This window comes from Pollachius pollachius (assembly GCF_949987615.1).
Source record: "Pollachius pollachius genome assembly, chromosome: 5".
NCBI classification, from domain to species: domain Eukaryota; kingdom Metazoa; phylum Chordata; class Actinopteri; order Gadiformes; family Gadidae; genus Pollachius; species Pollachius pollachius.
Window position 1 is genome coordinate 8,571,244 of NC_136938.1, and position 26,583 is coordinate 8,597,826.

Below are 26,583 nucleotides of genomic sequence, written 5' to 3' on the forward strand. Positions count from 1 at the left end.
TATATGTAACTATATCATATATTATATATGTATAAATAACCTAAGATATCGCAGAGGGATTTACCCACTTCACAGCTACAAAATACCTTATCAAGGAAATGTCAAAAAGTGTATTAATACTCAACGTAAACTAATTGACTCATTATTCGAATGACTCAGGATTGTAAGGGTGTGTCTTAATACCCCCCCTCCCACCTCCCTCTCTGTTGTGAGTAGTTTGAACTTCCTCAAAGTCCGAAATATCATGCTTCATTCAGCTGAAACATCAGCGTAATGTGAGTGTATGCAATTTTTCATTGGCTTGGCTTATTAGCTAGGATGTTAAATAGACTCCAACCTTTTTATCAGCTTGAAGGAATAGAAGGAAAATTTACTATATATATGTGACCTTGCAATGGATTTAATGGAACATCATTTTCTGATACTAAATGCATTCACTTAATCACAATCACCCTCAACAACATAATCTGAATTGAATTATGGATTTATATTGTCCATCACTTTAATAATAAATAATAACAAATGGAATATCAGTCAATCAATGTGAGGTTATGATAAGGGAAGGTTTGAAGGTGAAGAAATGATAAAGGGAAGTTATGGTTTGGTAACAGTAACAGGTTTTTGAAGGTTAGGCAATGTTGAAAGAATTTTGGTTCCGGTTAAGGTTATTGTCAAGGAAGGTCAGGTTATGGTCAGGGGATGTTTAGTTAAGGTAATGTTATGGTAAGGGGACGATTGTTTAGGGTAAGGTTATGTTAAGGGGAAAATTGGTTAAGGTAAGGTTATGGTATTGGAAGGTTTGGTTACGGTGAGAGAAGGTTTGATTAAGGTAAGCTTATGGTAAGACAAAGCTTGGTTAAGGTTAGACAAAGGGACGGGTATGTTTGGTTAACGTAAATTAAGCTAAGAGGAGGTTTGGTTAGGGTAAGCTTATGGTAAGGTAGGATTTGGTTATGGTTAGGTAGCAGTAAGGGGTGATGTGGTTAAGGTAAGGTTATGGTATGGTTTGATTAAGGTTATGTAACCATAAGGGGCAGTTTGGTAATGGTAAGGTAATGGTAAAGGAAGATTTGATTAAGGTTAGTTAACAGTAAGGGGAAGTTTTGTTCGGGTAAGGTAATGGTAACAGGGGGATTGGTTACGGTAAGCTTATGGTAAGGGGAGGTTTGGTTATGGTTAGGTTATGGTAGGGTGGGGGGGGTGTTATGGTTAGATAAAGGTACTGGTAGGTTTGGTTAAGGTTAGTTAAGATAAGCGGAGGTTTGGTTAGGGTCATCCAATGAGGACGGGATGCTACGTCCTATAAAGACAGGACCCTACGTCCTATAAAGGAAGGACGCTACGTCCTATAAAGGAAGGACGCTACGTCCTATAAAGGAAGGACCCTACGTCCTATAAAGACAGGACGCTACGTCCAGGAGGACGGGACGCTATGTCCAGGAGGACGGGACGCTCCGTCCTGTGAGGACGGGAGGCGTGGCCATGAAAGAAGGTCGTCAGGAGGTCACTAGTAGGCGTAAGGCGGGGGCTTCACGAAGGGGGTGTAGGCCGCGGCGTAGAGCACGGGGGCATCAGGGGTGAGGGTGTAGAGGTCAGGGTGCCCCCCGTCCTCCTGGTTAGGCTGGGCGGGGGGGTGAGGCGGCGGCAGCCCTGGCCCCCGGGACTGGTCGGAGGCGTGGTGCTGCCCCTCAGGGTGGTACTGTGGGGTGTGCATCACCGGGTGGGTCGGGTAGGGCTGGGGGGGATCACATGACATGAGGTCGTTAAGCTGCCGCATCTCATTTAAGTTATGGCTGGGATACATGGATTATGGGTTATATCTCAAAATGGATACCGTTTTATACCTTCAATATGCCTTCAACGGATGATTCTTAACTAATGCTAGATGGTAGGGGTGTTTAGTGATACGGTGTGTGTGTGTGTGTGTGTGTGTGTGTGTGTGTGTGCGTGTGTGTGCGTGTGCGCGTGCGCGTGTGCGTGTGTGTGTGTGTGTGTGGCTGTGGCTATGGCTGTGCGTGTGTGTTTGAGTGTTTATATTTAGGTTTGGTTAAGAACAGAATCAAGTTGATTTTGTTTTGGAAGCTGCCGGAGTCACATGAGCGATCCCCCCCAAAAAAAGCAAGTTTCTCTTGTATACGTGTTTGTAAAGGTGTGTGTTTGTGTGTCTGTGTGTTATTGTGTATGTGTATGTGTGTGTGTGATTATTGGTAAGGCGATGTGTGTGTGTGTGTGTGTGTGTGTGTGTGTGTGTGTGTGTGTGTGTGTGTGTGTGTGTGTGTGTGTGTGTGTGTGTGTGTGTGTGTGTGTGTACCTGCATGGGGTAGGTCATCATGTGCTGGGTGGGGTTGTAGAGGTAGCTGGGGAGGGCTGCCGGGCATGGAGTCACATGGAGGGACGGCTTGGGCTGCAGAACATATTCCAGTACAAACAGTTAATAAAGCCTAAATATACCAGAACACCCTGTTAATAAAGACTACATATCCAAAATACACCTTAATAAAGACTAGGTGCAGCGATGACCCCGTCTAGGTGGGTGCATCCCACAGTAACATACACAGTAATTAAGTGACCTATAGATAAAGACTACATATCCCAGAACACAGTTGGTATCGACGTAATCTTGGATCGAGCTACAATGTGAACTTCTCGGGAGTGAAATGGCAAAGAGCCTGGCCAAGAAACGATGAATGCAAGTGGCAGAGTTACGCATGTTTCCTGTTGCGTTACAAAGATATCCTACCCCAGAAAAGTGCCATGATTCCTGCACAAAGAAAAAAGGTGTTCAATGTCAACTTTAGGTACACTGAGTAAGAAGACTAGCTGTAGGGCTACACTGGTAGCAGACTAGCTGTAGGGCTACACCGGTAACAGACTAGCTGTAGGGCTACACTATAAACAGACTACTTGTAGGGCTACACTGGTAACAGACTAGCTGTAGGGCTACACTGGTAACAGACTAGCTGTAGGGCTACACTGTAAACAGACTAGCTGTAGGGCTGCACTGTAAACAGACTAGCTGTAGGGCTACACTGGTAACAGACTAGCTGTAGGGCTACACTGTGAAGGGACTAGCTGTAGGGCTACACTGGTAACAGACTAGCTGTAGGGGTACACTGGTAACAGACCAGCTGTAGGGCTACACTGGTAACAGACTAGCTGTAGGGCTACACTGGTAACAGACTAGCTGTAGGGCTACACTGGTAACAGACCAGCTGTAGGGCTACACTGGTAACAGACTAGCTGTAGGGCTACACTGGTAACAGACTAGCTGTAGGGCTACACTGGTAACAGACTAGCTGTAGGGCTACACTGGTAACAGACCAGCTGTAGGGCTACACTGGTAACAGACTAGCTGTAGGGCTACACTGGTAACAGACTAGCTGTAGGGCTACACTGGTAACAGACTAGCTGTAGGGCTACACTGGTAACAGACTAGCTGTAGGGCTACACTGGTAACAGACCAGCTGTAGGGCTACACTGGTAACAGACTAGCTGTAGGGCTACACTGGTAACAGACTAGCTGTAGGGCTACACTGGTAACAGACTAGCTGTAGGGCTACACTGTGAAGGGACCAGCTGTAGGGCTACACTGTGTGAAGACGAGCTGTAGGGCTACACTGTGAAGGGACCAGCTGTAGGGCTACACTGTGTGAAGACGAGCTGTAGGGCTACACTGTGAAGGGACTAGCTGTAAGGCTACAATGTGAAACGTCAATCATAGTTGTCAATCATCAAATATTTCGAACAGGTTATTCCAATCCGCAAATGTTTTTCATTTGTGTATCTAATTATGCTTACTATTTTGTGTAACATCATTGTTTTTTGTAGGACAATTTCTGTTTTTCTTTTACATGTTCAAAATAAAAATGTCAATCAATCAATCAACCATCACAATCAACACCCCACTGCCTCAATCCACAGCTCAGCCCTCTGCCCTGCCCCTGTTCCATTGGCACTCTTGGCTGCACCGAATCAAACCATACCAAGTTGGTATGCATTTCTATCACCAGTTTATTGCACCGAGATGTGCCAAAGCACGCCTGCCCCGCCCCTAAATTGGCTGTGATGACCTCAGCCCTGCTTTCTGCCCGGAGGGAGAAGTTGCTTCTCTTGTGGGAATATACGCCAAATACAATAACTGCGTTCTTGTGTCTGAGACGGAATGCCATGTACACAGAGTATGGATGGAGTGGTCAACACCTTGATTCATTATTATTCGTTATTCCTATAACTTTCATAATTAAAAAGGGTAATGAATGTTAGAGGATAGAACAATATTCCCTTGCAAATCAAGATAGCTTGTTGAAAAAGGACATGTTTCTTTCATATTAGTTTTGTTCTCAAGACGATAATTCACTCGTATATCGCTGATCTTGATATTGAACGTGGTTTTTGATTGGCACTTGATTGTACAATGTGTAAACAAGACTAATCTGGAATAAATTGTCATTAGACTGTTTAATGGCTGAATATTGATCGTTAAACTGAATTCATCAGTGCGGTTATCATTGTGGTTGTTCTGTCTGTCTTAAATAAATAAAATGTATTAAATGTCTCTTAAACTAATCTATCCAATTATAATATCAAAATTACTATAGGATATCAAACAAAATCAATATGTGTGTGTCGAATTATGGACGCACATCGCCATATGTTCTCGACTGCTTGATTCGTTTTTATTCTTCCGTTCATATGATTATAATGCCAGTGTCTACGCAATATGCACACTGTAGAATTTTGAGATTTTAAAAGATTTTTTATAATTTGTTCTTCAATATAATTATATAATTAAATAGTCATAATAATAATAATAATAATGCCATAGTTGCCATTTGTATTATATATATATACATATACTGAATGTCTGTCTCTCTCTCTCTCTCTCTCTCTCTCTCACTCTCTCTCTCTCTCTCTCTCTCTCTATATATATATATGGGGTAGTCCAGCTCACCAGGTCCTTGTACGCTCCAAGCAGTGCGGCGGTGATGATTCCCAGGGTGACAGCAAGGATGTTGAGGCACACAGAGGTCCAGAGCAGCCGGTGGAGGTGGACGACATCCCAGCAGTTGTTCACCCCCTCGAAAATATAGTACTGGTCTAAAATGTGATGGCTGAGAGCAGACAATATAATGTTAGTACATTATATTATATTGCAATACATTGATAAAGTGTGTTAATACCTATCACAGCGGTAGCAGCAGTAACAGCTGTCGCGCCTGACTTTCAGCTTGCATCCTCTGTCTTGCTGCGAGGGACACTGAATCTGAGGAAGGGGAGGTGAGGGTGGAAATTAACAATGCTTATCTATCATTCAGTGGCGGTTTTATGCACGGGCGAACCAGGCAGCCGCCCGGGGAGCCATATTTGTGGGGGGCGCCATATTTGTGGGGGGCGCCAAATGACATGGGGGGCGCAACGAGCAGTAAAAAATAAAAACGCGCCGCGAAGTGGTTTTCAATGAAGTAAATAACATTGTGTGGGGAATTGGTATATTGGCGCCCCCTCTGGCTGCAGGCGCACACCTGCTCGTTGAGAAGGTGCCGTGCACAGACGGAGTGAAGCCCCCCTGAAGTCCGTAGGGTCATGATACAACCCCCCCCCCCTACGATTATGATGCATTGTTTTTTTCTTGTGGGTTTCGTGTGGGTTTTTGACATTATTTTGACATGGAGGTGATTCACATCTTGTGGCTAGTGGTGCCGAGATGATACCTCATGAAACGTCAAAGCCTCGCAGCCAGATGAACCACCAAAGTGGTTAGACCGAAGCTTCAAATGAGTACGCTAGGGACACCAAGTGGTGAATGAAATTATGACGAAAGAAAGAGTCTCCTGTGATGATGTGATGTTTGCTTCGTACAACATCAAAACATTTGAAAATTAAAGTAATTTCAGTGATACGTGTGAGGGTGCGGTTCATTAATATCTCCAGAGCTCATGGTAGAAAATAAATCATTTGACAAAGATTTTAAGTCATCCCGGGCAAAATAGAATGTCTTATCAACTACAGTAATAATTGTAATAATAAAACTGCATGATGATTGAGAATGAGTGTGATTAATTCAATAGCCATTAAAGTGATCTTGGAACTGGGTAGTGTCTTCTTTTTGTAAATGATGTTCCAATTGCGAACCCATATCGCGGAACAGCCCGATATGAAGGCTCGAACGTCACACGCTACGTCATTTCGCCTATGTGAATCCTACTCGGTACGGAGCTCCGCTGGGGGGAGGAGCCGAGGTCCTCGACACACGCCCCGATGCCTCGACGCAAACCATAACATCACTACTTGTGGCGTCTCTAACTGATTGGACAAAGCCTGTACAATTATGTCTGTCTGTCTGTTTTTATTGTGCTGTTTTCTGTCTCATCAAATGATAAAACTTTCAATCTTAAAAAATCATGCAACATATTTGACCTGTTTTTGACCTACATAGCCAGTAGTGTGATATGTAGGCTAGTTTCATTTAGAGCACTGGTAACCGGATTTGGTAACCCTAAAAGTATGTATCATGATCAAGGAGATACAATCCAATGTTGCTTTGAAAAATGCGCACAAAAGTGAGACGGATTACGTGATCCTGCATAGCCAAAAATGTGATTTCCAAATCGAAAAAAAAAAAGACATTTGTGTGCCCAGAGCGTGTGGTGGTCATTAGACAGTACTGCATGCTTTGACAGTGAGTTAGATCGGATCTGGTTCAAATCCAATCTAAAAAACGGTCAAAGCATGCAGTACTGTCTACTGACCACCAGACGCTGCACGGCCAGGGAACATAAGATTACAACTTTAGAGACGCCCAGTGTTGCAACTTTAGAGAGTGCCCTTCCCCACTTGAGGGAGCTCTTCTCTCAACTAATAATTTCCCCATCAGGGGTTTCTGTGTTTCCAGTAGAAGGCATATTATTAGTACCTCTATTAGTATAGTACTAGTAGTACTAGTACCTCTGTGTAGTATTGTGTTGTAGTACTAGTACCTGTGTGTAGTAGGTGTCGTAGCCATATCCCAGGGGACTTGAATAGAAGTCACAGCTGCCATCCAGCAGCGGCTGAATGTCCTGCACAACAGCACACCTCAGGTGAAGTCATGTGATGCGAACGATAGGGAGGTTTGATTACTGACAGTGACGGTGAACGTGTGGTTGTGAACGTGTGGTTGTGGACGTCTGGTTGTGGACGTCTGGTTATGAACGTCTGGTTGTGAACGTGTGATAGTGAACTCGTGGTTGTTAATGTATGTTAATGAACATCTGGTTGTGAAGGTGTGGGTGAGGTTGTGAAAGTGTGACAGTGAAGGTGGGACAGTGGAGTTTTGATCATTAACATGTGGTTCTGAGGTGTGATAGTGGAGGTGTGGCTGTGAATGTGTGGCTGTGAAGGTGTGGTTCTGAGGTGTGATAGTGGAGGTGTGGTTGTGAAGGTGTGGTTCTGAGGTGTGGTTGTGAAGGTGTGGTTTTGAAGGTGTGGTTATTAAGGTGTGGATGTGAAGGTGTGTTTGTGATTGTGTGATATTAAAGGTGTGGTTGTGAAGGTGTGCCAGTGAAGGTGTGGCTGTGATCGAGTGATAGGATTGGTGTGAAGGTGTGGTTATTAAGGTGTGGATGTGAAGGTGTGTTTGTGATTGTGTAACATTGAAGGTGTGGTTGTGAAGGTGTGCCAGTGAAGGTGTGGCTGTGATCGAGTGACAGGATTGGTGTGACGGTGAAGGTGTGGTTGTGAAGGTTGGGTTGTTAACGTGTGATACATACTATCCACTCCCCAGCGATCACCCCGTCGAGAATGGCACAGAAGAAGGCAGCAATGACTCCAAGACTGATGAAGATTATAGCAGCTATCAACTGGAGAGACGAAGAGGAGGAAGAGAGGTGGAGAAGGGATGGGGAGAGGAGAGAGGAGGGGTTGGAGAGAGGAGAGGGGGAGAAGAGTAGGAAGAGGTGGGGAAGAGGTGGAGAGGAGAGAGGAGAGGGGGAGAAGAGTAGGAAGAGGTGGGGAAGAGGTGGAGAGGAGAGGGGGAGAGGAGAGGAGAGGGAAAGAGAGACAAGACATACTAGTCAACATAATATCATACGTCATATGTTATATAATTTAACACCTGTGACCGCTGCTACCTGCATGACGTAGGTCATAGGTAATAATATATTATATATTAATTTCATATAATATAATAACAGTAATAATAATCATCATTATATAATCTTTATATATATAATAAAATGTAAATGTATTTATTTTATTTGTATTTAATATATACAGACAAATTGGCAGATTTGTGACCAAATCATAGTGCCAATTTGGTCTTCGGACACAGCAGGGAGCTCTGACCAACTAGTCCAATACACAGCGTCCTTCCATTTGTCATCGATTCCACGTGAATGATTGTGTCTCGGCTCAGACTATATTGTTCCCTCCTTGGTTTAGATTTAGTTTGAAGTATGTACAACCAGTCCGTGGCCCATCCCTGGATCCTTTGGAGCTCAACATTATATAATGATCAGCTCTTTGGTGGGACAGTTATTTTCCAGTGCTCTTGGGAGCCCTCTGGTGGCTACGTGGACCCTAAGCCGGTGCTTAGCTGCGTATGTGCTGGGCCAAACCTGTTCACAACTCTGATTACCAGTGTAGACATCAATCCAGTGTCCAGTGTAGAGAGGCTTGGAGCAGCAGTGAGATGCCTTGCTTGAGTATGCATGTGAGTGTGCAACTGTAGATAAGGGCGGTGTAACATACACCAGCGTTGCTACGGTCATTAAAATGTAACAAGCAAAGAAGCTGACAAGACACTCAGATACCATGGACTGAAAATCTCTCTATCCCTGTCTATCGCTCTCTCGCTCTCACTCTCTCTGTTGCTCTCTATCTCTAAATCACTCTTTCTATCAGTCTCTCTTTATCTCTTTCTCCTCTCTTCTTTCTCCTGCTTTCTAAAGTATAGTATTGTAAAATAAACGCCATACCCTCTCACACTGAATCAGTATGTTTGTAAATGCACTAACATTTCGGCTGCATCGTAACATAAGATTGGGACATGAGCACACAACACCTCATTCATTATTTACATACCACACAAACACACACATGTGCGCACAAACACACACACACACACACACACACACACACACACACACACACGCATACATACCCCTCGTTCTCTGTTTACTTCAGTTTATATGTGTTCACTTCTTACTAGTAAAGATACTACGCTAAAAGGTGACGACTGACAATACCAATAAACAAACTTTAGTCAACACTAGAATCGAGCAGTGTTCAACATTATAAACACAAAGGGGAGGATATTATATGTTAGGTAAATATATATCATATACAATCTTGCAATATTTGCTTTATAAATAATTTATATGTAAATATATTATATATATATCTCATAATAAAAGATATATATAATTATATAATATATATAATATATATGTAATGTTGATTTATTATATTATACATATTACAATAAATGGTTTACATAGTATATAAAAAATATATATAATTATACAATACATATAATATCACATATAATTATATATTTATTAAAGAATAGATAATTTATCCCTGACAAGGTCCACAGTTAGGGTTAGAATTGTTCCAGGGGTCCGGTATCAGGATGATACTGGAGATGTGCAGGTCACCTGATCACCTGATCACCTAGTCACCTGATTACTGGGTCACCTGGGCTGAGAATACATTAGGGGTTTTTTACACATGGGTGGGGATCTACCCATGGAGCTCAGAGGACTGTTATAGTTACATGATAGATGCTACATGGTAGCATTCTTACAGAGCATCTTGCAATGGCATCCCAAATTTCAATGTAAACCATTTGAAAAAAACGTGAATGAAGCAGGCCTTAAGGGTCTTTGCCTTACATTGCCTGACCCATTCACAAATACATATTTGCCTGGCACCTCTCAGTTAAGTTTTCATTTTCCGAGGGGCATTATCAACGAAGGCTGACCAAAATGGTCACCCCCACAATTCTAATTGTATTGACGCAATTGTATAGATCTTGCATAGTCATCATATCTAACATGGCCATATTAGATAAATAGTTGTGATTTGCCCGACCTGGGCCAGGTCTGCTGGAAATCTGTCCGACAGGAGGGGGGCCAGACGCATATGTCACAGGAAATAAATCAAGAGCTAACAGATTTGTTTCTTTACCATGCAAGAAGACACCAGTCTTTAAGAAGACAGTTCCTCATTCTAGAAAACACCAGTCTTTAGGAAGACAGTTCCTCCTTCTAGAAGACACCAACCTTTAAGAAGACAGTTCCTCCTTCTAGAAGACACCAGTCTTTAAGAAGACAGTTCCTCCTTCTAGAAGACACCAATCTTTAGGAAGACAGTTCCTTCTTCTAGAAGACACCAGTCTTTAGGAAGACAGTTCCTCCTTCTAGAAGACACCAGTCTTTAAGAAGACAGTTCCTTCTTCTAGCAGACATCAGTCTTTAAGAAGACAGTTCCTCTTCTAGAAGACCCCAGTTCCTCCTTCTCGAAGACCCCAGTCTTTAAGAAGACAGTTCCTCCTTCTAGAAGACACCAGTCTTTAAGTAGACAGTTCCTTCTTCTAGAAGACACCATCAGACACTACAGGTATTAGTGGACCCTCACCTTCAAGTGTAAAGGAGCAGGTCGGGTCAGGGTTCAGGTATTGGCCCGGTAGCATGTTTAGCAACATTTCAGCTGGGATCACCTGAGCCTGCTCCTGGTACTCTTATTCCAGGGAGCTCTGCCTCAGGTATCTCTGCTCCAGGTATTTTGATATGAGTTACAGGTATGTTCTTTGACTAGGTGGCTCCAGGAGAAGCAAAATGATCACACTGATACTAATATAATCTACCTTCACATGGTCGGTCATGTGACCATGCCAGAACCAATCCAGCCCCTGCATCTGGTAGGTAATATTACTGGTACGTGTATCTGGTAGGTTCTGTTACACCTGTTGGTACCTGGACCAGGTAGGTACTATTACTGGTACGTGTATCTGGTAGGTTCTGTTACACCTGTTGGTACCTGGACCAGGTAGGTACTAATACTGGTACGTGTATCTGGTAGGTTCTGTTACACCTGTTGGTACCTGGACCAGGTAGGTACTATTACTGGTACGTGTATCTGGTAGGTTCAGATGAACTGTTGGAACCTGGACCAGGTAGGACTCACCATGTGCCGTCTGTTCTCCTGGAGGTGCATCCCAACGAGGCCTAGGAACGCTCCGAAAGTCAACTGGAAGAACAGGAGGAGGCAGCTTTACACATTGTTCCTCACCCTAAAGGTGTGTTCGAGATGCCTCGTACACCAACCGAACGAGTGGCACGAGTTGACCTCATTTCCTGGCTTGTAGCACTTACAGCGTTCCCGTTTGAGTTTGTGGGCATCGCTACAAGACGAGGCAGGGAAGGACAGTCATTGGCTGGTCATTGTCATTGTTAGATACATGAGCCTTTTTAGCAAACCAGCTCCAAAACAAACAACAAAACTTTATATTGTATTGCACGAACAGCAAGACTGTGCAATGGATAAATTGGTGAACGGATTAAAGCAGCAATGTAATCAAGTGTGCAAGAGCATTTGAAATCAACATTAAAATGACCAACGTGGCACAAATACAAAGAAAATACATCTCATTATGGGCGCAGCCATCATTGTTTGTCGAGTCGCACAGTTAACATCGCTAAACTTGGTGGACTTGGTGGAAAGGTAATTGGGACAGGTTAAAAGGGGGCGTGCCTCGGTGAAATGTCGCAAGAAAGCTGGGAGATTTCCCACTTTGCAGCTCGTGCGGGTGGTGTACGAGGCATCTCAAACACACCATAACCCTACCTGATGATGTTGTTATGTCAACCATAGATGAAGAAGAACTATTATAACTAGTAGATGTTGTTATGATCATACAAGAAGAATAACTACTTTAACTAGCGTAGGTTTTTATGATCGTACATGTAGAATAACTACTTTAAATAGTGGGTGTTGTTATGACCGTAGATGTAGAATAACTACTTTGACTAGAGGATGTTGTTATGACGACTGTACATGGCAGCAAAATAACCACCAGTAGATTCCTTCTCATATTTTATTGCTGTACGAGTGTAGTTGAAATCTTGCAACTAACTGTGATGCTGACCAACAGCTCTACAGATGTTTAAATTCATGTCAATTAATCATTTTCTGTCTGCCCAATAAAGGATTCGTATGTTGGAGTTGGCTGAGGAAGGCCTTACTCACTATGACTCCGGAGTAGTAGCCGGATACCGCTACGTTTTCGGTGAGTGAGGCGCAGACCAGACCTACCACCAACACCACCAGGGAGAGGGCGAACAGGACGCCGGTGAGTTGGTGAGCCCTCAGCTTCCGCTTGTTAAAGCATTCTAAGAGAGAGGGAGAGACAGAGAGAGAGAGAGAGAGGGAGAGAGAGAGAGAGAGACAGAGAGAGAGAGAGAGAGAGAGAGGGAGATGGAAAGAGAGAAAGAGAGAGAGAGAGAGGGAGAGAGAGAGAGAGAGAGAGGGAGAGGGAGAGAGAGACAGAGAGAGAGATGGAAAGAGAGAAAGAGAGAGAGAGAGAGGGAGAGAGCAAGAGAGAGAGAGAGAGAGAGAGAGAGGGAGAGGGAGAGAGAGGGAGAGAGAGGGAGACAGACAGACAGACAGACAGACAGACAGACAGAGGAGGCATATTAGCTAGAAAAGTCTTGATGTCAAGGACATAAATAATGTTTGGTCAGAATGTATTTTTATTATTAATTGAAAGAACATGGGTATGTTTATGCTAAAAAGCTAATTAAACAATTGGATATCTCTCTTCCGCGTGCGCTCGCACACACATACACACAGGCACTCGAACACACACTTCTATCTATCACACACTTCACAGATCTCCTGAGAAACGCAGCAAAAGCAGCGGTGGGACTAAAGACACCTGCCGGGTCCTGGTCGTCGCTGTTCGGCTGCTGGGGGGTCGTCTGGACGGTCTGCTGGAGGGTCTGCTGGGTGGTCTGCTGGGTGGTCTGCAGGGGGGTCTGCAGGGGGATCTGCTGGGTCACCGGCGGCTGCATTCTCACTACACCGATCTTCCGCGATTAGGGAAGCAAATAACAAATCCAAAGTAAAAATAAAGTAGTCCAGGTGTTTAAGTCGAGACCTTCGGTGACTTTGACGACTCAATGCATCCCCTGTTGTCACGTCGCGATGCAACGGGTAGCCTACGAAGTTACCTCAGATCTGCTCCCGATATCGATACGTCCACACCAATACCTCCGCACCGGTCCACTTCCTCAATCTGTCTTCAGCCAGCCGACGCCAAACCGGGACGCTCACATATCTGGACGTATTCCTTGAATTGGTCTTTCAAGAAGACGGACGGACGGACGGAGAGAGAGAGAGAGAGAGAGAGAGAGAGAGAGAGAGAGAGAGAGAGAGAGAGAGAGAGAGAGAGAGAGAGAGAGAGAGAGAGAGAGAGAGAGAGAGAGAGAGAGAGAGAGAGAGAGAGAGAGAGAGAGAGAGAGAGAGAGAGAGAGAGAGAGAGAGAGAGAGAGAGAGAGAATGATTGCCATCATTACAGGTGTAGTGTGGAGAATTAAGTGGCAACTAGCGGAACGGACTTGGAATATGGAATATGGAAATGGAATATAATATTCTTGAATATGTTTTAATAAGGGAAAAATCCCATGAATATAAGACTCATTGTGTTCTCGTTACCTTGGAATCACAAGAGTAGGAGTAGGCTTAGAGTAGGACAAATGTTTATTTTAGGGCCATTGTAAGTTGAAATTCTGTCAGAAAAATTATCACAGAAATTACAATAAAAAATCAACAGTGAATATTATACGAACTCTTAAGATGTTGTACCTTAAAACATCCTTTACACCCAATGACTTTGATGGGTTAGCATGGAAATAACATAAGACTAACAGCATCGGCATAACATCAACGTTACCATTGGCTCTCCAGCCTAATTAATACTAGCGACTAAACCAACTTGCTATAAAACTTCCCTTAAATGTCTAAACCCTAACTACGAACAATCATTCAACTGACCTAAGCATAGACAGAAAGGTACAGACTTTGTTATAATTGAACTATTATTTTAGTAAACAGAATATAACAGGTAAGTGTACAAAGTAATCAGTGGTTTTTGAGGCTTCACTGAATTAAAAATTGGGAGATATAACACACACACACACACACGCACGCACGCACACACGCACGCACGCACACACACACACACACACACACACGCACACACACACATCTCAATCCAGTTGGCGGAATGCCGTTCTCATTAATTCATTTGTCTTTCTCAAAAATGTATTTCACTCAAGATGCAGTTTAGTCGTTAGATTCTTTATTATCCATTGACCTTCCCTTACGTCCTAACTGAGTGTTTACTGCCACCTTACGGTCAGAATGGTGCATCGTCCTGGTGTCAGCCACAACCCAACAGGTGTTGATAATTAAATACCGGGGGAGAAAGTACACAAGCCTCCCAGCCGCATTACAGGTCACCATAGTCGGTGGGAATGGAGGGATGGGGACGGGGTATTCAGTTGGATTTAATTTGCAACCTCACTACTCGATGCTACTAGTTTTAGACACATTTAAGGTAGGAAAAACTGTACTTTTATGTACGTTGGCCTGGGCCAGTAGCTTTTGTGAGGTGGAAGATATATAATAAGATCTGTAGAAACAGGATATGAGGTATGTAGGGTTAGTTTGTTTATTTATGACATCATCCTGCGACCAGACAGAGGACAGAGCGACCCAACATTACAATAATGTACTGAGTCAGAAGAACAGTTGGAAGACAGGTATGAAAACCTTGGAACAGATGGAAGAACAGGGAGAAGAACATTTAGAAAAAACACTTAGAAGAACGCTATTTAAAGGAACGCAAAAAAACCAACCACTTTGCAGGTCTCTTTGAACGGTTAGAAGAACATGTAGAAGGTGGTGGGTGTCCTTGGATTATCTCTGGCCGTGTGCCAGCCCCAGCCCCAGGCCAAGGTCAGAGACAGGGCACCTGTGAAGCCTATCAGCCCACGTCACATAACATATCACCAAACACCGTCATTAGCGGCCCGCGATAAACCACAGACGTCCACTCTTCAGGTCCACTTTGGGCAGCGTTGGTGAGAGTATGTTCAAACGTTTCTGAGACATCCGGGAAAAAACATTCAAAGCACCTGGAACACACCTGAGACACGCTAAAAACAGACCTATCGCTTAAAACCTGCAAAACGCTTAAACAAATCTAAAACACACCTGAAACACACCAAAAACAGGCCTGAAACACACCTGTAACACGCTGAAACAGACCTTTCAGGCCTCAAACACACCACAAACACACCACAAATTCACCAGAAACACGCCTGAAAGACTTAGTGGAGCTCCAGGAGAGGAGAGGGGGTCTAGCAGGGGAGAGGAGGTCCAGGAGGGGAGAGGAAGTCCAGGAGAGGAGAGGAGGTCCAGGAGAGGAGAGGGGGTCCAGGAGGGGAGGTCTAGGATAGGAGAGAGGAGGTCCAGGAGAGGAGAGGAGGTCCAGGAGAGGAGAGGAGGTCCAGGAGAGGAGAGGGGGTCCAGGAGGGGAGGTCTAGGATAGGAGAGAGGAGGTCCAGGAGGGGAGGTCTAGGATAGGAGAGAGGAGGTCAAGGAGAGGAGGTCTAGGATAGGAGAGAGGAGGTCAAGGAGAGGAGGTCTAGGATAGGAGAGAGGAGATTAAGGAGAGGAGGTCTAGGATAGGAGAGGGGGTCTAGGGGTGGCGAGGAGGTCCAGGAGAGGAGAGGGGGTCCAGGAGGGGAGAGGAGGTCCAGGAGCAGAGAGAGGGGGTCCAGGAGCAGAGATAGGAGGTCCAGGAGCAGAGATAGGAGGTCCAGGAGCAGAGAGAGGAGGTTCGAGGGAGGGGTGGAACTGGAGGAGAGGAGATGAGGCCCCAGGACTGGAGAGAATGCTCTGTTTTTGTCTTGAGGGAAAATGGCCCAGGGGTTTGGGAATGTTATCCTCTATGGTGGTGGGCTCTGTCATTGGCGTTCCCCATGCGCGGGCGACTGTGTGTTGGGGAGTCAAACCTATGGCGTTCATGGTAACGAATGACCGCACCACAGCGACTGTAATGTCCGATACAGAGAGCAGCTGTTTGGGTAGAACGTGTCAGGGTTTTTCTGCTTGATGAAAGGAGATCCATTCTTAATTCTCTTCATTTTGTAAGGTAAATGATGAATGGGCATCCCTTTGGCTACATTACCCATTATGGATTAATATGTATATGTAACCAGCCTTGTCTAATATGTCGTGAGGTAACTAGAGCTCTGCTGTGAAAAAGGGGAATCACTTAAAAGGCCAAGTAGACCATATGTCATTGTAGTGATAATAAGAGACGTGCTTTTCTCTTCTTCTGTCTACATGACAACCAGACATGTACTGTACATAAACATTGATAGATATCCATGTTTGTAGGTCACAAACCAAAAGGGTAGTTGTAGTTGCCAAATGAATATCAATGGGTGGAGAACATAAACCGTTTCAACGTTTCAACATTGAAACCTTCATCTCAAGGTGAGGGCTGAAGGACATTGTTTCTCTGAGCACTTCCGGCTTGAGAGAGAGTGGTCCTTATCGTATAAATACAGCATGCCCAACACCAAACCCCCCTGAGAAGAACCACGGAGGAGAGGAGAAGGAGATGCATTAAAAGTTAGTTAGCAAAGTGGCAACGTCAGACTCCAGAGCCCAGCAGAAGAAAGGAAAGAAAGAGTTTAAGAAGGATTTTGTGTTGAGCGAGACATGGCCGCCTTGAAGGAGAAGAGAACGTGCGGTCAGCGCTGTGAAGACTTTGGACGTTTTGTCTGGAACTCAGAAAATGGGACCTCGTTTGGCAGAACTCCTGAGAAATGGGGTAGGACCGGAACCAGACTTGATATTATATAGATCAGGGGTGTGTAGACCTCTTCACCTCAGGACCCAACCACGCACTCAGGACACTCTGAGCACACTGGGATTAGTGATTCTTTAACAGTTTTCAGAGTGTTCTGTGGGTTTCCGGAACCACAATACCTTGTGGTATACATCTGGACCGCAACCCAATTTGAGCCCCGATGCATAGCTTAAGAAATGCTAGATAGATCGATTCTCTCTATAGATATCATGATATCATTATTGTATTTATTATTGTATTTATTATTTATTGTATTATTTTTATGGTTATTTTACAGAAGTGTTAAAGATGACATATTATACCACCAGGTGCGATGTCAGAAGAGGCAGTTTTTCAAAACTGCTAGAAATGGCTAATCCCACGCACACCTGGTGGTATAATATGTCACCTTTAAGTAGTCAATTAATGTATAGAGCTAAAGGTATTCAGCGGTTAATAGATGGATCACAGAGTACAATCCATTGCTTCTCGCACACACACGCACAGATACAAACACACACACGCCCTTGTGGAGGTCAGTGTGTGTGTTCAGTGTGTGTATTCAGTGTTCACGAGGTAAAGATAAACTAAGGTGTAAGATAAGGAATAAGCTTGGCCTCCACAGAGGACACCTTGACCTGCCGTAGAGAACACACAGCCTGATGATGAAACTATCATCATACACCAGCTTCCTCTAGCCTCCCAGAGTTAAGGTCTACAACTACACATTTAGCAGACTGCTATGGTTACCGTAGCTTAGACTCTAACCGGTGCGTTGCTACGGTTGCCTTAATGCAGTCCCTAACTGGTTTGTTGCTATGGTTACCGTAGTGTACATCAGCCTGTACTACGTGGCGTTCTACGTGGTGATGACGGCGCTCTTCTGCCTGGCCATCTGGACGCTGATGTACACCCTGGACCCGTACACTCCGGACTACCAGGATCGACTGCCGTCGCCAGGTATACAGTATACAGTACATGGTGTATCATAAAGCATAAATTATATATACTGTATACTAACTATATATGTTATTTATGTTGTATATCTTATAGATACTAACTCTCTCTCTCCCTCTCTCTCTCTCTCTCTCTCTCTCAGGTGTGATGGTGTGGCCAGATAAATATGATGAGGAGCATATAGTGATCACTTACAACTCCTCAGACAAAGCAAGCTGGAGCAAGATGTCCTCCTGTCTTCACAAGTTCCTGGGGCGTAAGTACCCTGATCACCCCACGTGACTCATTAATAACCACTAACTACCCTAGTACCATCATCACATTTCTAAACATACTCCTTACCCTTACAAAATAAATACAAAGAACAGTTCAAGCGGTTCACAGCGGTTAAAATAAAATTGTGATTTTGTTATACCTGGGTATGACATTTTTATGTAAGATAGAAAATGAGGAGAAGGAACCCTCTAGTATGTTCAAGATCATTTTAAATGTCTAGAAGTACATCTTAATTCCATGCAAGGGTTGAGGAATGTATTAATTGCTAAACAGTTATATGTTTCGCCCTCATCCTGTGATTAATCCCCCTCCCTGCCCAACCTCTTTTGCTATCCCTCCACTACTCTTGAGGGTTCTCTCAAACAATTGATTTGTGTTCGCTCAAATCATCCTCCCTGCCAGCCGATGTAAATAAGCTTCTATCAAACAAATGTGGTACAATTACTTTGAATTGCACGTTGTCCATATAAAACATAAACAAAAAATAACAATCACCTCACTGAACACACCACTAACCACTAACAATGCCATTTACCCTTATCCCCATACTTACCATCTTTCTCTTGTCTCTCTCTGTCCCTCTCTCTTAGAGTACAACGACACTCTACAGAAGGACTGTGACCACAACTGCACCAAGGGAAAGTATTTTTTCCAGGACAAATTTCTACCTGGTACTCACACCAAGAAGTCCTGCTCCTTCTCCATCAGCCAGCTTGGCAACTGCTCCGGACTGCACGACCCCACCTTTGGCTACAACTGCGATATGCCCTGTGTCATCATTAAGATGAATAGGGTAGGTCCCAGCACTAGTTAGTTAGCACACCCTGTGTCATCATTAAGATGAATAGGGTATGTCCTAGTGCTAGGTTAGTTAGCACGTCCTGCGTAATAAATTCGATGAACAGGTTAGGTCTCAGTGCTAGGCCAGTTAGCATGTCATGGGTATGTCTTAGCATGTGGCTAGTTAGCATGCCCTATGTCATCATTTGGATAAACAGGATAGGTCTCAACGCTAGAATAGTTAGCACATCCCGCGTCATCGCAGGGCGCCTAGGCTAGTGAGCATGGAAGATATAGCTGTCCCCTCCCTGATTATCTGTTTCTGTTTTTCAGATTATCAACTATATCCCATCCCAAAACAACACCCAAGACATACAAGTGAACTGTACAGTTCTGGTGAGAGGGAACACACACACACACACACACACACACACACACACACACACACACACACACACACACACACACTCACACACTAACACCTTTGTAGTGTGTTCATAAGACAAGCCATTGATGTGTGTATATATGTGTGTGTGTGCGTGTAGGAAGGAGAGGAGAACGTGAAGAAGATAGAGTACTTCCCAGAAACTGCTCTCATGGATAGATCTTACTACCCCTACTATGGTAAACTGGCCCAGGTGAGTCAACTAACTAACCAAGGGACTAAACATCCAAAACCACAACTATCCAATTAAAAAACCGACCGACTACATAGCTAGACAATAACCGGCGTGTGGTTGGTTTTGCAGCCCAACTACCTGAACCCCCTGGTGGCCGTGAGAATCAGCCTGACGGGGAAACGCTCGGCCAAGTTCCAGTGCCGCGTGGTCGCAGATAAGATCACCTACGAGAACATTCACGACCCGTACGAGGGGAAGGTGGTCTTCACCCTCCAGAACCTCCATGTTCCCCCCAACCCCAGCAGTGCACACCACCACAGCTCTGCTCTGTAAATATCAGCTCGATGATGATCAGAACCTCTTTTATAACGGCCACGGCTCTGTAATATAAATATCCGCTCCAAGTTAACCGGAACCATTCAATTATTTGGAGAATTGGTTATTATATCCAAAAATAACCACTGCTTGGACACCACTTTGTTTGCAGTCTTGGTTCCTTTAAATAAAATCACAACTCCTGAATATACATCAGGCCGGCTTCTGTCACCTTTATTCTCTCTCGTTTGAAAAATTGTTAACATTGCTTCTTGCCAATAAAGGTGTGACTTAAAGTGTATAATAAAGGGCTTGATGTTAAGAAGTATGCTGTGTTAATAAATGGGATATTCAATACTTTGTCAAATAAATTGTGTTTCAAACCGGGTTTTTTTTCTTGATATGTATCTTATCATTTGATCAATAAAGAAGTTGTCCTCGTGACTTCGATTTAAGACACCTGCGAGCCGCACTTAATAGTGAACCTTGACCATTAATCAGCCATTTGTTATAGGCCTGGATTAAAAGTATATCACCTGAACGCTTAGTGGTAGTATTTCAGTTGGATCAAATATATCCATCTAGCTTTTTTTGTCATTAATCCATGATTTAACCAACACAGTATAGACACTTTATTCTATAATTGATTGTGGTCTTGGTTACAGCTGACTTAATATTACTTTATGTGTAAATTATTGAGTAAATACAATTTTCATCAAGAATCCGAAAAAAATGCATTTATGCTTAGATCCCATTTTTATTCAACTAAAAATATTTTTGTTTTATTATGCATTAAAACATTGGAGGAAGTCATGCTTTTTATGATTTCTCCTATGTTACCATTCGTACCATTTATTTTAAGTGACCTTCCAACTGGAAATGAAGCGCTTGACGGTTCACTATTGCCGCCGGCGGTTGATTGACAGATACCATTATGACATCATATAGGGCTAATGTCATAATCATCTCAACGTTAACAACGGTTTGTTTTGGGACATAGTAGGCCTACTGTATTGCGTTTTTGACTTACAAGGTAGTTAGATGCTATTAGTGGAGACGGAAGAGGGCTTGATTGCATGTTACACATAATTTAAATTAAAACCAACTCGACACGACCGTAAAAACTCGCCAGGAAACGTGAACTCCACGAAAAGGTAAGAGTTAGGAGTTGGGAAAACTTCTGTCGGCGAAATCAAAAAAGTCAAATTTTGGGAGATGTCTAGGCTACACAGCGAGTGCACTGTACCGAAGCATAATATACGCAATATCAAATCCATACTTGTACTTTATTTTCTTTGGTTAAGGGGACGTGACAGCGGAACGATTACATCCCACTGCCATCTATTGATCAAACATTATATTAAGTAAAGTAATCTGATTGGGAAGGGTAACGTAACCTTTCATGTGAACGTTCCAGGTTACAATATCTTCATTGGAGGAAGATATGCTTTATAATTACATAGCCCATGTCAACTTTTATACAATTTATTTTATTCAAACTCTTAAATGAAGCGTTTGCCTATGGCTTTTATCAATATACGCTGGTTCACCTCACAATTACCTTCCACATTTACATAGGCTCGTTTAAGAAAACTTTATGTCATTGCGCTGTTGACTTCGAAGATAGTTAGGTGCTATTTTTTGAGAAGACGAGGAACTGATTGCATGTTACCCATACTTTAAATCCAACTCGCCACGTAGGCTACTTAAAAACGATCAAGGTGAACAACACCACCAAATGGTTAGAGTCAAGAGATGGGCAAACCAAAAAAAAAAACAGAAAGAGAAGACTTTAGGCTACATATGCGAACGTGACCAGATCATGCCTGTTAATATGTTTTTTCTGGATGAAAAGGCTAGCTATTTATGATTTGTGACCGACTGGGTAAATTTAGAATTGGCTATTCATTATTGTATATTATTAATACAAGACTATAAATCCAAGCACTTGTATAGAAGATGGAAATCAAGGTTAATGCGGATATTGTTGCAATCTCTCAAATCAACTCGCACATCTTCATATTTCCTTATAATGTACTAATAATATTAACTAACTTAGTAACAATCTTGAAAATAAGAATCAATATTATAAAGACACAATATCAAAGCACACACCCACTCCATCAAGTAATAGGAGCCTGTCAGCATGGAAGCCGTCCGGCACGCCCTGATGATCTCCAAGTGTGTGCTGAACAAGCCTCCGGCTCAGAAGAAGAAGGTTGTCCTTCCAGCCGTCGCCAAGACCCGGCAGAGACCCCCCTACCGAGCTGGTGACCTGGTCAGTGGTCCTGGTGAACTAGTCGAGTTGAGAAAGGCAGCGCTCTGGTATTGAGCTACAGATGAATAGGACCATAGTGCCTGTAAAGCGTGGAGGGCTGGAAATGCCATCTATTCATGAGGGTTGACAGACTGGCTATTTCTGTGACATATAATTGCACTTCAGATTTGCGTCTTGTAATTGTAAGTCAAAATGTTAATAGGGTATACGTATATGACTGATTGAAATAGCCAGCCATCATTTTAAAGATTAATAAAACGCTGTAAATCTGAACACCTTTTATGGTGTTCAGAATGAATTTGAGGTTTCAGTGTTCAAATATTTGGATTCTCTCAAGTCAAATCTCCCATCTTAATATTCCCTCATGGTAATATAATAATATTAATGAAACATATTATTAATCAGAATCTTGAAGATAAGTCAAACACAACAGGTTATCAAACACCGCTTTCCACTCCTTCCATTGTATGACTAGCGGCCCATCAGCATGGATGCTCCCCGGCCCACCCTGTTGCCTCCCCAGTGTGCGCTCCTGAACAAGCCTCCTGTTCAGGAGAAGAAGGTCGTCCTTCCAGCCGTCACCAGGACCCGGCAGAGACCCCCGCGTCCGGCTGGTGACCTGGTCAGTGGTCCTGGGGAACGGCGCTGTCCTTCATATCCACGTTATCTACATTATTTCAGATGAGGCACAGGCTTTCCTGATTCCCAGCCATGTATACAGCGTTTGCACAGTGCCTACACAGAGACAGTGTTTATGGTAAACCTGGACGTATCTGTCCAGATGTCTTGTCTTTAAAGGTGTCATATTATACCACCAGGTGTGAGTGTGATTAGCTGTAACAAGCCGTTTCGAAAATCTGCCTCTTCTGACATCACAAGTGGGCGTGTCCACGTAGACGTATGATGGATAGATGAGCAACGTTTGCTACACTCCACTGGGTAGGCTGGTAGACTGATCTATCCAGCATACATCTAGGTGGACACGCTCACCTAGATGTATGCCGTTTTGAAAATCGTTACAAGCCAACTTTCAAAATGGCTTGTAACGACTAATCACCCTCACACCTGGTGGTACAATATGTCACCTTTAAATTCATCACAGCTACTGATGGTGGCAAATATGTCTACCTGTGCTTTCCTGTATAATAACAAAGATGATAACAAAATTCGAGGTAAAACACCACTTAATTATACAAGCATGATATGCGATGCCGTTATGTAAACATAAAACTCCAACCCTTTGCTTGTGTTACTAGGAACGCCTCGACATGGATGCCCTCCAGCCCGCCCTACTGACCTGCCAGTCAGCTGTCCTGAACAAGAAGGTCGTCCTTCCAGCCATCGGCAAGACCCAGCAGAGACCCCTCCGCCGAGCTGGTGACCTGGTCAGTGTTCCTAGTCCAGGAGTGTCCTTCATGTCAACATTATCTACATTATTTCAGATGAGGCACAGGCTTCCCTGAATCCTTGCCATGTATACAATGTGTTCATTGAGGCCCAGTGGGAACAATCCCAGTGTGTGCATGTGTGTGTGTGTATATGTGTGTGTGTGTGTGTGTGTGTGTGTGTGTGTGTGATTTCTTGGACCAATAGAAACAGGCAGTGCAGAAGCAGGAGAAGGATGGGCAACACTTGGCCACGGCAGGTAAACACAGGAGTTGAGGACTTTGTACATCCTCAGCTAAGTGTTTCACATTGAAGGTGCTGTAGGTGAATGTAACTTCTATTATTGAAGTGTAAGTCGATGAGAAAATCTGTTTTTGAGTTGCGCCCGTCTCTGTAGATAACGATTTCAACTTAAGACAACCCCTGGCTAATTTCTGATCAGTTCATCTCTTTCCTGATTGGCTGAGGGGAATCCATCGATTTCTCTCTCTTTACAACTCTTGAATCTTACCTACAGCACCTTTTAAACCATTTGCTGCGAAATAGCATCAAAAGCACCCAGCTCCTTATCAAGAAACGCATGCCTGTTCCTGATCAGGCCATCCCACCCTGCTGAGCGACAACGGCACAACATGCTAGGTGGGCCTTGTTTCTTCATTGCCCACAGATGCCTTGTTGGCCTTTGGAAAACACCTGACACTGTTTGAGCGGAGGGAAATAGAACATTACAAAGAGGTGTGGTATCTTGGCATTGCTGCAGAGAAGATCCAGGAGACATCTGGATGCCACCATGGCTATGATGACTTCCAGGGACACTACAAGATGGTAGATACCAATGTGTACCAAGATGTTCAGCAAGATGTATTTCTGGATCTATATGTCTAGTGGTCCAGAGTTTGTTCTCTTTGTAATGAGCAGGGTTTTGAAATGCAGGTTATCAAAGACCACATCGCCTACCGCTACGAGGTCCTTGAGGTGATGGGTGAGGGCACCTATGGGCGAGTCTTCAAGAGCAGAGACCACAAAACCAAGCAGCTGGTAGCCATGAAGGTCATTGCGAACGACAAAATGTAGGTCATAGATTAAGCTACAATGTTAGTTTGAACATTTAATGTTAGAGCTAATATTTTAATTGAATGTTTCAGCATTCAGATTTCAACCTACAATCAAAATGCCAATCCATCTAATTCATAAAAAAATCTTATCAATGAACCTCAAACCAACCAATCATTAGGTTTGCAGCTGTGGCGACTGCGGAAGTGGAAATTCTGGAGCTGCTGCAAAAAAACGATGAGAACGGCGTTGCCAACGTCGTCCACATGAAAGAGCACTTCCACTTCCGGAACCATATGTGCATCACCTTTGACCTCATGGGGTAGGTTTTAAAATAAATGCATGCCCACTCATATGGAAGTTAGACAACAAACAAGATGTTTGTTATTGATAATATCAGTGCCGATATCATAACAAATACAGAGGATAGAGAAAGGGCAAAGTTTTATAAATCCTTCTAATAAGGATGATGATCATTTCAGAAAGAACCTGTACGAGGTGACGCAAGAGAGAGAGTTCAGAGGGATGGGCCCCTCTGAGGTGAGGAGCCATGCCACCTCTCTCCTGCAGTCCCTCCAGTTCCTGAGTAGGGCCGGCATCATCCACTGTGACCTGAAGCCGGTAGGTACATTCAGTTAGATTTTGTTACACATTCCGCATGTCTTGGGGAAGCAACTTTAAACAAAGAAATTATTATTAGGATTTTTCCTAATATGTGTGGTAGAAGATTATCTATTTGGATTATTAAAAACTTCTGTTACCGTTTAGGAGAACATCCTCGTATCAAAAGAGGACTCCAAAGTCATAAAGGTGGCTGACTTTGGGGCATCCCGTCTGGAACATCTTAACAGTGAGTATTTGTCTTTTTACCTTAAAGAAAGAAAACCAGCCATCTTAAAAGGCAACTCTTTCTGAATTGACTGTTCATTTGAATTATACACCTTGACCTCCTCCCCAGCCTATCCTGTTACCCAGACACTACTCTACATGTCCCCGGAAGTCCTTCTGGAGAAGGCCTACAGCAAGCCCATTGATATGTGGAGTCTGGGCTGCATCTTAGCCGAGCTCAAGACCGGGGAAGCCCTATTTCTAGTGAGCACTAAGTTCCAGCTACTGGAGCAAATGATGAAGGTATTGAATACCAAGAAAGGATAGCTTTAATATTTCAACGCCCTACTGTCATTCTAATGGGTTGGTGGGCGTGTTCTGTTGAAGCTGCTGGGTCTTCCTCCGAAGGGGATGCTGAAGAAGAGCCAGCTGAAGGGATTACTCTCTGGTGAGCAGGAACTAAACCATCCTCGAGTTGTCCTCACAATGAGACGACAGGATGTCATTGGGCTCTTGGTTGTTGTGAATGTCGGTTTTTGTTTTTGTTGTCTGATGTTGATGCAGGTCGGAGAAACAGCAGACAGAAGAACAGGCGTCATCTGTCTGAGGTTCTGGACACGGATGAAGAACTCTTTGTTGACTTTATCCAGCGCTGTCTCACGTAGGTGTATCCCACTAGGACCCAAGTGATGTTTGACAAGTTTCGCTCATGTATTTATTCCATGATGCGCCATGTAAATTATTTATCAGGAGATACAAAGTAGTCTTGGTTGTTTCAGCACTAGAGGCATGGTCAGGTTGGGACCACTGACAGTAAAAAGATTTAACGCATATTTAAGTAAATAATAAATGTTGCAAGCAGTTTGATCCCTGTTCTCATTGATCTTGCGATATTTAGGTATGACCCAGCAAAGCGCATGACTGCGGATGAAGCCATGCAGCATCCCTGGATTCACGAGCAAACCCAGAGTCCCAGCTCCAGTTGGACTAAGCACACTGAGCACAAGGTGGACTCTACCAGCTGCACAGCCCAGTCCACCTTCAGAGCAAGACACAGACCGGTCGGAGCCAGGGGCAGGCAGAGGGAGTGGGTGCCAAACGACGGAGGACTTAAGGTACGGTCACACTGAACGCGTTACGCGCGTAAGATTATGCGCATAACGCGCCTAACCTGACGCTTGATC

At 43.8% G+C, this 26,583-nt stretch overlaps 2 protein-coding genes across 2 annotated transcripts; one reads left to right on the plus strand and one right to left on the minus strand.

Annotated features, from left to right (window-relative positions):
- Positions 1 to 1,507: 1,507 nt before the first annotated feature.
- On the minus strand, positions 1,508 to 13,052 carry tmem255b (transmembrane protein 255B; the record flags this gene model as incomplete). The annotated part of the gene is made up of 9 exons (XM_079736475.1): positions 1,508 to 1,735; positions 2,312 to 2,404; positions 4,952 to 5,111; positions 5,181 to 5,263; positions 6,978 to 7,058; positions 7,749 to 7,838; positions 11,167 to 11,229; positions 12,229 to 12,290; positions 12,917 to 13,052. The coding sequence occupies 9 exons, from the start codon at positions 13,050 to 13,052 to the stop codon at positions 1,508 to 1,510; spliced, it is 996 nt and encodes a 331-aa protein (XP_079592601.1).
- A 3,724-nt stretch (positions 13,053 to 16,776) lies between these two features.
- On the plus strand, positions 16,777 to 19,872 carry LOC307076106 (potassium-transporting ATPase subunit beta-like; the record flags this gene model as incomplete). The annotated part of the gene is made up of 7 exons (XM_079736981.1): positions 16,777 to 16,888; positions 17,738 to 17,866; positions 18,006 to 18,119; positions 18,730 to 18,932; positions 19,253 to 19,315; positions 19,465 to 19,557; positions 19,669 to 19,872. The coding sequence occupies 7 exons, from the start codon at positions 16,777 to 16,779 to the stop codon at positions 19,870 to 19,872; spliced, it is 918 nt and encodes a 305-aa protein (XP_079593107.1).
- Between the last annotated feature and the right edge of the window lie 6,711 nt (positions 19,873 to 26,583).